Source organism: Euphorbia lathyris, chromosome 5, assembly GCF_963576675.1.
Source record: "Euphorbia lathyris chromosome 5, ddEupLath1.1, whole genome shotgun sequence".
NCBI classification, from domain to species: Eukaryota; Viridiplantae; Streptophyta; class Magnoliopsida; order Malpighiales; family Euphorbiaceae; genus Euphorbia; species Euphorbia lathyris.
The window spans coordinates 39,359,275-39,370,362 of record NC_088914.1 but is presented as its reverse complement, the minus strand read 5'-3'; the positions used below and the strand labels follow the sequence as shown (position 1 = coordinate 39,370,362).

Sequence of the window (11,088 nt, the reverse complement as noted above, 5' to 3'; positions counted from 1 at the left end):
GCTCTCGGAATAAAATTAAAGACTTAAGAATGAAAATTAAAGCTTTAGAAGCTTGGGAATAACTAATTTTGGAAAAATGATTTCAAAGGAAGAACTAGATTTTTGTTATAGAGATTAATTGAATGTTGATTGGGGTTTAAAACGATGGCTTAGGATTCCTATTTATAGCCAATAATCCAAATCTCATGTCCAATGAACTCCTATTTTTACTCCCATTAATGATAATGCAGAGTTTTATGACCAAAAACGTGGATAGTGAATGATTTTACACTGAAAAAATGACAGTCAGAACCCTGTCTTACACCGAAACCTAGCCATGTCTCACTAACCTAGAAAACTCTCAAGAGAGGGGATTACTTTGAATACTGGATTTAATATTAGAATAAGACTGTTGAACACAATTACCAATTTCTAATCGTTAGAGTTAAGTTGTGGCCGTAAAACGTGACAAGTGAACAATCATCCATTATAAACAAGTACTATTTATCTTCGGGTGTAAAATCAAATGAACAGTCAAGGTAAAGCATGTTTTCTTCGTGTAGAAACTATGACTTTGCTGCAAGGTATTCCAGCTCTTGAATTACCGTGTTTAATTTGGATCATCTAACAACTACATTATGTGGGTGACCGTTTGTACATTTTTCTGCCGTCAAAAAAAAAAAGGAACACAGGCTTCCAAAACACCCAGGGCCCCCTCCAAGGCTCCAACTCCTCCAATGTTTATATACATGATATAGCCAAATCATCACTGAAAGCACTAAATAAATCTTTCATACATTGATTTCATTTTGCTTTACCCTTTTGTCATTTACTTAAGCTGCAAGAACTAATACTTTGATAGTACCCTGACTATTTGCACTCAGCATCGTAGGACTATCACTCTTCCAGCATACTGCGCTAATGAAGTAAGATCCAGCATCTTCATCCGTATCTTCCATTTCAGGTGAACCAAATCTATGCCATGTAACAGGTTTCGAGATTTCCTGCAAATTAAATTCCAGAAGATCATTTGACTTAGCTTCCGCACCAAAAAAAGAAAGGACCTTTTTGTTTGTATAGCTAACCTTGTGGTAGACAAAAACTTCATTTGTTTCACTGCCGCATGCAATGAAATCACAATTTACTGAGAGACCCACAAAATTTTTCTCATTAGTGTGGCCTCTGAAGGTACGAACCTGTAAGCATTACGCAAACTGCGTTTAATGTATAGGCCAGTTTCTTCCAAATGCTTTATTAGACAAACAAAGAGTTGAAAGAAATTATCAAAGACTGCTTAGACCACCTTAACAAGAGGTTAAAAAAAAGGAATTCAGGATATGCGCATTCGGAAACACATCATAATCAGATTGCCATCTCCTTAAAAATATTACTTGTAGTTTCAACCACCAACTAGCATATGTTATTTTTCCATCAAGGACTGGTTCTGCCAATGCTCCAAAAACTAAGAAATACTAAACCTATTGGACCATACAGATCTTATTTTCTTCATCAACAATTTGACTAGTTCAACTTCATATTTTCCAAATCAAGTTCTTCAATGTTAATTATGCAAAAATTAATGAATGCACTGTCCCAACTTCTGATGTTCAAGCATAACACTAATTACAAAAACAAGAACAAAAACGAAAGACAGAAGTACACATCCAATTTACTTCAGCAAAAAAAAGAAAAAAATTACTTACAGGAAGATTCTCCTTCACATCCCATAATCGTAAGGTGCTGTCTGTAGATGCTGAAGCAAGCTCACCGTTTGACAAGAATTTCACATAGGAAACAGCTTTCCTATGCCCACTGAATACATGCAATGGCTGGTTGGTGTTTCTCAAGTCATAATAGTGAATATGGTGGTCTGCTGAACCAACCTGTAGAAAGATCAAGATTTCAAGGTTGCAGATGCAAAATCAACAGCACACCAATGCCAGACTATTGAATCAGGGCACATGTTAACAATTTGATACGCTATGCTGACATTTGCAATATATACAGCAAAAGGAAGCAACCTACATAAAAGCATGTTTCTTTCAATATAATGCTTAAGCCTATGGCTAGCCAGCCCATCTATTATCTAACTCTTTAACATTCCTATTTGGGCCCACGGAAATTTAAGCGACACGCCAATGAAAACTCAAATGTAAAAGTCAAATAGCAATATATCTTGCTTGCTTCTCCATGCTTAAAAAACTTTTGGTGTATGAAACCTGAGATTCCAATTCTCAGGCATAGAAAAGAAGTTAATCATTTTCTAAGCAACAGCAGTAAAAGAACTAATCTGTGGCACACTGGCACTTAACAGCAGACAAAATGATTTCATACATCATACATGAATGATTGAGAGGAGCATACCGCAATGTAATTGCTAGATCCAGGATTATACTTCACGCAACAAATATTTGCTTTCATGTCAATATTGAGGACACTAGCTTCCTGATTTGTGCACCAAACTTTTACCTGATTATTTCAAGCAAAGACACTATAGTTAACTGAAATGTACTGCTCCACAAGCTGAAAAGAATTAGTTCCACACAATTGTTCTCTTCCTTTTCTAGAAGTGATATACCTATAGCACAAGCATTACCAGGCCAACTTTAGTCCAACACACAATAATTCTAGCTGTATATACTAAAGCACATATAACAATTTCACTTGGCTTTGTTCTTTTCAATGAATCAAGTTATATATGCCCTCTCAGGAACATAAGGAAGAACTTGGACAGGGATACCAAAGAGTTATACCACACCTTACAATCATCACTACCAGAAACCAGCATTGAGGGATCTGTGCGAGAAAAATCAACACTCCAAGCACGTTTTTCATGTTCTTCATACTCCATTACACTCTGCACAAGGTTTATGCATAATTGTTGAATAAACTGTGATAAAATATCCAATAGAGAATAAATTTTGACTCAATAGGAAATATACTGGGAAAAAAAAAATCCAAATACCTGCCTAGTTGTAACATCCCAAACAGTTACTATTCCTTCATAATCGCTACTAGCTATCTGATTCTTAGCAAACTTGTTCCAACTCAAGCAACTAAGTTTAGAACGTGTTGACATCTCAACTACAGGGCAGTGCACATCCGCAGGGTCATTCAGAACCTGGAAAGAAAAAACAGGATAGGCACAGGTAGGGAACAGAAAATTATCATGCATGGACCAACCTGAGCAACAATCCCATAAGCAGAACATGTACATGCAGAAACCAAAATTGCTTGCAGCAAGTACTATTGTCCTCTTATAAATGTGAGTAACATATAAAATGGGAGGAAACTGTTCCGATTTTTACAATTAAATTTGTTTTAAGCATAGAAAAGAGGTTCAATTTGTTACATATATTGCTAATTCACCCAGAATCTATATGAAATCAAAGAATTTTAAGAGATTGTAAGAAGTCAGATCAATTCTTATTTGATAGTATCTAGCTTCCACTTTCTACACCATGGTTTCTACAAGTGTATGACAAGCTACAATGAACTGACAAAAACAATGATCCAACAGCTGGCATGTTTGTTATAATTCATATCCAGCCAATTGACAAAAATAATCAAAAAGTTTGCATTGCTTATCAATTTTAGTCAATCCTCTCTAACTTCATTATCCATTAATTGACCCTGCAAATCTGTTAGAACTTTAGCTCCTACCTCTATTGCTACCCAGCAGTACTCAGGGGCACTTACATTTTTGTTTGCCGGCACCGCCAATTTGTTACAAATATTAGGTAATGAATAGTTTCTAGATTAATCAGAGTCATGTGGATGAATTGAATATATCCTTGCACAAAATTACAAGAATTGACTAAAATTGATAAACAATACTCATGTTTGAATAATTTTTGTGAAATGCCCTTTATATATCATAAATCAACCATTAGAAATGCAAAGGATACAAATATTTAAAAACATAAAAGACCTCAATCAATTATTTACCATGGAAAAGTCAAAAACTTTTATCCGCCTTGAAACTCCAGCAGTAGCAAACAGTTCATCATCACGGTCAAATTCTATGCTGCAATCCATCATTTTCAGTAGATGAGTTTGAGCAGATTTAACTACTGTAGAAAGACAAGTCACGGGCACAAGAACCACTGCTTGGGAATTCTATTTATTATCGGTATTGCTTTTTTATGTGAAGGTGGGAAAGGCTAACAACAGGATTGTCCCTATCCATTAATTTAGCAAGTAGAAATATAATATCCATAAAACTCTTATCTTGGTATAAAATCATTTTAGAAAAAAAAAAGAGAGTAGGCTGCCACTCTACTTTTCTTCATCAAATCTCTAAGAGATAGAGATAGATAGTGAGGATGAATGAAAACTGCACTCTGCAATTACACAACACAATAGGTTCAGGCATCAGGCTTGTCTAATACTGCAACCAGATCAAACTGCAAAAAGCTAAGTGCAGGCAGAGAATTCCTAAGCCAAAAGTAAAGATTAGCAGTTCTTCACTGTTCTACACTTATAAAGTATATATATGAGTCACCCATAGGCAGAGAGAAGATCTTAGAAGGGTACACAAGTTAATTAGATGGGATAAACGATTTTTTCCCAATGTGGAGTGGTTTTGAGAGGTTATCAACATATGTAAACTTTTTATATATTTCAATAGTTAGCCCCAGCAAACTTTTGGCTACACAACCAGGGTTGCCCACAAGCTGGGAACTTTCCCACTCTCCGTATCCTCAAAAGCATAGGAAGATCAATTAGGTTAGGCCTAACTGGCCTCAATATATAAAACAATGACAGAAATGCTACCTTTTTTCAAAGCAAATCACTTGTCACTTACCTAAACTTGATATTTGTTTCTATATAGTTTTCATAACTGAAACTTTATATTGAATATCACACCTTGTGCAGAAAAAAACAAATATTTTATAGAAAAAATCACCCAAAACAGAAACTATATCATGAAAAAACAATCAACTCACCTTGACACTATATTGGCTGAGTGGAATATATCCCCATGCCTGAGCTCAGCAATAACCCTTAACCGACTGGTTCCAAACATAAAAGGAAACATCGACATAAATCACATGTGAACGAAAATAAACACACGAGTATTTTCCAACTAAAAACATACTGCTTAGGTAAAAATGCTGATCATTGTTGATACCTGTACTGAGTGAAGGTACTGAGGACAGATTGAAAATCTGCAAGGCCCGAGCTATAGCCTTCTCTCTGCATGACATTTTTATCCCTTTCTTGGTGGTTATGAGGTTGGTTTGCCATCTGACGGCGTTTTTGTAGGTAACACTCTTGCAGGTCATTGAACTGTAGCCACATGAAGATGCGAATCAATCTATGGTGAGAGAGAAAGGATCTAATGAAGCCATTCAGATAAATTCAACACTTCTCTACGCAACAAATAATTCATATGGATACTCAATAAGTTGAAATCTTATGATAATTCTCTAATATTAATGATTTGCTGCGAAATGATACGGGTTATTCAATGTGAATCCTGAAATTTGCATTGCAGATAGAATAGGCATACTCAATTTTTAAGCCCCTAAACCGCAGTCTCTAAAGGCGCATGGCGCACATGGCAACAGGCGTAGTGCCATACCACCCAAATGGCAGCCGCTGTTACCCTGGCACGCACCATTGTGCGCCAAGGAACAATGATCAGGGGGGCGCATCTGTGACATAGGGTTCCTAAAGTAGGTTTAACATTCACCCTTGGATTATCACATCCAGTCTGAACAGGTTTTGATGAGAATTAACTACTAGTCGATTTAGAATTTACTATTTAGTTGAACAATTGAACTTATAGATTTAGAATATGGGGTTTATTGCATTTAGAAAATATTTATGATGGGTATTGTCATGGTTTAGTATTTATTGCATTTTGATTTTAGAACTTATCATTTCCTATAATTTAAACATTATCATTTCTACTTTTATAAATTTTATTTTGCTAATGCGCCTTGTCACTCAGGGGGGCGCCATTGTCGTGCACCAAGGCTCCAGAACCCCCTTGCGCCTTAGTGCGTCAAACACCTTTAATAACTATGCCCTGAAATTTACAAATTTCAGGCTATTGAACCACTCAATTTCAAATGTGTTCTATTAAGCCCCTGAACCTTATCAATTTGTGCTATTATGTCCAGTCCCTCAACTTCAAATCTATTCTATTGAACCCCTGCACTTTATAATTAGAGTCAATTGAGTCCAATTATTTCTATAATAGTATCATGTGTTTTTCTGAGTTAAAAATGGATTTAATAGATTTCAATTATAAAATTCAGGGGCTTACCAAAACAAATCTGAAATTGAAGAGCACAATAGGATAAATGCATAAAATTTCAGGAAGACAGGAACTGCTTAAACTTATATTTTACTAATGGAAAAATACATGGCCAATCACAATTAAAATCAGGAACTGCAGCATCAACCAGAATACTGTTGGTACTCATTTCCAATATAGTTCGTCAACATGATTTAGCACCCCTGCCTCTGCCACCCAACCCTACTAAACCTTTTAATTGAAATCTTAAATTTCTCATATTGGCATTATTCAAGATTGCACTGCAGATGAAAAATTTAAGGATTACTAACCTGTGTATGGACCCGCTTTTTCCTAACTACAGCTGACTGACTATATTGTGAATCAGACCCAACTAAAGGATCCTTTCTCTGAAGCGCATGGGAGCTTACTTGAGCTTTACCATCCATTTTCTTGGTTGGATGACCCCCTGCAGTCATCCCTCTTGGATTAAAGGAACTGCTGATGATACCGCTGTTGCTCTTCTCTATAGAAGGAGGCCACAGTTTTCTTCCACTGGGATCATCTTCCAACATAGTCAATTTCACATTATATCTATCCCTAGCACGGTATAAATCAATTCTATGTTTCTCTACAGCCTCAATATCCTCCTTAATATACTGGAGATCAGTCCGCACCTACACAAAGAAAAGAGATATCCATTAATACAATTTAATGCAACTCTTGCAACTAATATTGCAATCAACAAACACATCGAAGACAATTCTAATAGTACCAAAATAAAAAAGCAAACCCTAGGAACTATCACTTAATCCGTAAGGCTTGGACATCAAAATCTAATGGACAAGCACTAAATATTCTTTCAAAAATGTAATGGTGGAATTTGTTGCAACTTATAACAACTTACCTCGTTCAATTCATCAACTTTTTGCTTACGTAAATACTGCAAAAAGTCGAGCAAAATTTGCATATTTCTCTCAGCTTCTTCCTGTTCCATTTTCCTCTTCTTCTCTCCCAGTTGGGACATGAGAGCGTCCAGCTCCTTGATTGAAATTTCCAAACCCTGACTAAGGATCACAAGAATGTGTCACATAAACAGATTAACAATCTCATCTACTGCTATGCACAAGTTTGTTGGTCACTAGATTCCATAAACAATATGTTCAAAAAGAAGCTTCAGAGTTGGAACTGAAGACACGAGGACAAGCAATCAGAATTTTGATTTTTAATTTATAATGAACTTCTTTCAAATTTGAGTGACCATAAGCTTGATAAATGTCTCTAGAAAGCTAAACACACCAAAATTTCACTTACTTTCTAAAGTCAAGGATACATCTACAAGCATTCCATTCAAAGATTTCTGTAAAAAGGAACTAAAATCTCATAATCTACTTTAACACGATCTCAAAATCTCCATATCTATTAATAATTCTCCAAATCTAAATGGCCGTTGGACAGTTCGGAGCAACAAAACCAAAGCCATGCATAAGAAAGTTGCTGAAAGTAACGGATTCATTAACATTCAACAACTGACCTGTTGTAGTGTTTGCTGAAAGTGCTCAACCGGAGACGCATGTTTTGAAATTTGACGAGCAGAAGCTTTCTTCAATAACTAGAAATGTGGTACAGAGAAACCGTATAACAATAAGCGGCATTTCCAAGTAAATAATTTCAAAATACAAATTCTACTTCAATGAGACAATCAAATGCTAAGGTCAATTATGATGCTGATTTCCGTTCAGCTGAGACAATCAAATGGTAAGGTCAGTTATGATGCTGATTTCCGTTCAGCTGAGCCAGAAAATGCGACGGAGAACAAAATCCCAAAATCAAAACTATCACTGGAGGACGAAAAAGAAGTGAAAACCAGAGAACAAAAATTGGAATTAGTTAATAGTAATAAAAAAAGGATCAAACCTTTTGCAGCAAGAAATTAGGGAAGAGATGGTTGCTAGTGAGATAATGGCCGCAGCAAGGACAATCGTTCTTGTTGCGGAGGTGAGTAATAATGCACATATAGCAAAAACTATGGCCACAAGAAGTAAGAAACGCGTCTTCAATAATTTGCATGCAAATCGGGCATAGGAAATCCTTGTCCAACTCTGAGAATCCAGATTCCTCCTCCTCTGCCTGAGAAGTATGCTCAGGAAAAGCACCGAGGGTGGCGGCGGCGGCGGAGGAAGATCGTTTTAGCTCAGAATTGACCGCCGGTACAACGGGGCCCGTTGAAAACTCTTCCATTAGTGTATACTATTTCGTAATTCGGGTGTGTTTGTTGTGCAGAAGTGCATTCGGAAACACAGGCGGAGGCAGAGATGGGAGAGAGAGAAGAGAAAAATAAGAAGCAAGGTGGGGTCCATATTATAGTTTATGAGGGGGAGAACCCTCCACGTTATATTGCATCTGTTGTGCCCGCTGGAAAATAATCCATCATTTTTGCATTTCTTTTACTCACCGTTTATAAAGTTTGATAGTATCAATTACACGCATGGCCATTGATGTCGTTGATAAGCTGCTTAATGATGTAAACTAAAACTAGTCGAAACTGTGCCATGCACGGGATATAAAACTTTTATATAATTTAGATAAATAAATAAATTGATATATTTACTTTTAAGTAATTTTATATCATGTTTTGAAATTTTTTTATATTATGTATATTTAAAATTAATATATATTTTTTATTGATTATTCAAATTAAATTTATTTTGAAAATAATTGATTAATTTTTTATAGAATTTTAATTAAAGGTGAGTGATTTATTTATTTTTACGAAATTCAATGATTTGTACTTTTTAGTAATTTTAATACATTTTCATATTTTGGAATTCTATAAAACAATAATAATAAAATATGAGATTAATTAAAAAAAATATATTAGAATATAATGAAAAGCCAAAAATTGAATTAAACTACAACTAAAATTAAATATTATATTTACGATACAAAAGAATTACAATATATGTTAAATAAAAATTGAATTAAACTACAATTAAAATTAAATATTATATCTATGATACAAAAGAATTACAATCTATGTTAAAGTGGAAGGAACATCAATATATTATACTATAAACTATTACAATCAATAATTTTCTAATGTTGCACATGAAGAAACTTTATCAATTCAATATGTTACATATAAAATAAAATAAAATTCATAAGAATAAGTCACAAATTCATCTTGATGATAATCATCGTGCTTGATGGAAGTATTCGAATTCAATTATTCATTCTGCTACAATAACCCAATATATCCAATTGAATCAGCTTAAGGTGACGATTTCTCCTATTTTCATCTTGTAATATCTCATCAAGACATTCAATCAAATTGTTCTTCATTCTTTCACTGTATAGAATATCAGCCACGCTCGCAGATATCACTTATTTGATTTAATTAATATTTTCTAATAATTATATATTCTTGAATATTGTAAGCAAGAAAAACAAATAAAAGAGTAGAAAACAAAAATGAATGGACAAAAAAGATAATTAGAATAGAACTATCTTTCTCTAGTTTTTTTTTTTGAAAATAAGAGAGAATGTCAAGATATATAAGCATATAAAGAGGAGAGTGAAAATATTTTTTGCCCATTAATTAAATTTTTTATTTTTTCTTAGTGAAGTATTAAGTTCACTCAGTACAAAAAAAACGTTTTATAATTAATATGTGAAATTAATTCTATTAATTAGAATCATTATGCTCAACATTTGAGAATTTGAAGAGATTCAAATAATAATATTTTTTAATTAATATTTTCCAATAACTTGTAGTATGATCATATTTCATTTTCATCTGTTAAAAACTCTTGAAATACTAACAATTTTGTGCAAACCATAATATAATAGTTAAAAACTATATAAGTCAATGTTGCAAAAGCAATTATCTCAATATTCCATAATTATTGTACATTTTTAGGATTTTGAGCATCAAATTTTATTTTTATTTACCTTCATTTTGAATTCGTATCTAGTATAATCCAAATTCTTCAAAAATAAATATCTTATCAAGTGCATGAGACGTTTACAATCTCTTTGTCTAGAGAACTGGGAAAAAATAATTTCTTGATAATAATAATAATAATATAACATAATTTATAATTGAAATAAACTTTATCGTAAGTATAATATGTCAATACCTCTTTAATATTTTATTCAATATGTCTCAAACTTCAATGAACAACTATTGTGTACCAAAATGCATAAAAATAAAAATAAAATACAATCCATATCAGTTAGATAAACTCAAACTAAAAAAATGAGTGGATTTCAACAAGTTTCGAATTAGAAAAATTAATCTAACTTCAATTAAAGCTAAAAATTGAGTTCATATAAAGTCGAAAATCTAAATTTAGTTAGAGTTAACAATCGAAACGACAACACCTAGCAACATATACTAAAAAAGAATGCAAATATACAAAATCTTTATGTTAGTCATTTTGAAAAAAAAAAAGACACATAAAAAAGAAAACATGGATAAGGTAGCGAGATGTATGGAACCTGGGTAACGACTGAAATAGAATTTCATCTCTGAAAGATGAAACAATAACAACTATTGTTTAATAAAAATAAAACAATAACACAATTGAGAACAAAAATAACTATAACATATGAAAAAAAATCGAATAATTACCTTGAGAAACGTAAGAATTTCTTGTAATTATTGACACTTTTGTGTTTTCCGATTTTAGTTGTCCATGCATTTTCTATTTCTATCGGATTCCTTCAATTGGAGATATCAGTTTGAAAAAAAAAACAAATAAAAAAGAAAAACATGGATAAGATAGCGAGAGGTATAGAACATGGGTAACGGCAGAAATTGATCTAAAATATGAAACAACAACACAATATTGAGAACAAAA

The 11,088-nt window shown here is 33.4% G+C and overlaps 1 protein-coding gene across 3 annotated transcripts; it reads right to left on the bottom strand.

The window, feature by feature from the left end:
* Nucleotides 1-575: 575 nt before the first annotated feature.
* On the bottom strand, nt 576-8,630 carry LOC136229111 (E3 ubiquitin-protein ligase COP1). 3 transcript variants are annotated; one of them, XM_066017680.1, is made up of 13 exons: nt 8,144-8,627; nt 7,761-7,838; nt 7,134-7,289; nt 6,559-6,903; nt 5,114-5,271; nt 4,929-4,994; nt 3,928-4,006; nt 2,945-3,100; nt 2,738-2,836; nt 2,344-2,448; nt 1,683-1,862; nt 1,065-1,175; nt 576-983 (listed from the first exon to the last, which is right to left on the bottom strand). In XM_066017680.1, exons 1-13 carry the CDS (start codon nt 8,465-8,467, stop codon nt 813-815), a joined length of 2,028 nt encoding a protein of 675 aa, XP_065873752.1. In that variant the 5' UTR covers nt 8,468-8,627; the 3' UTR covers nt 576-812. The 3 variants fall into 3 exon arrangements, with proteins under 3 accessions (XP_065873752.1, XP_065873754.1, XP_065873753.1); XM_066017682.1 differs by having other exon boundaries at nt 7,134-7,293; nt 8,144-8,282; XM_066017681.1 differs by lacking the exon at nt 576-983 and having other exon boundaries at nt 1,065-1,193; nt 8,144-8,630.
* Between the last annotated feature and the right edge of the window lie 2,458 nt (nt 8,631-11,088).

Excerpts from the sequence above, each read along its gene's own strand:
- LOC136229111 (XM_066017680.1), bottom strand. The coding sequence starts at position 8,467 with ATGGAAGAGTTTTCAACGGGCCCCGTTGTACCGGCGGTCAATTCTGAG. Across the intron at positions 7,290-7,760 it reads TTCAGCAAACACTACAACAG|GGTTTGGAAATTTCAATCAA; the intron begins GTCAGTTGTTGA and ends ATCCTTAGTCAG. Across the intron at positions 3,101-3,927 it reads AAGTTTTTGACTTTTCCATG|GTTCTGAATGACCCTGCGGA; the intron begins GTAAATAATTGA and ends TTTTCTTTCCAG.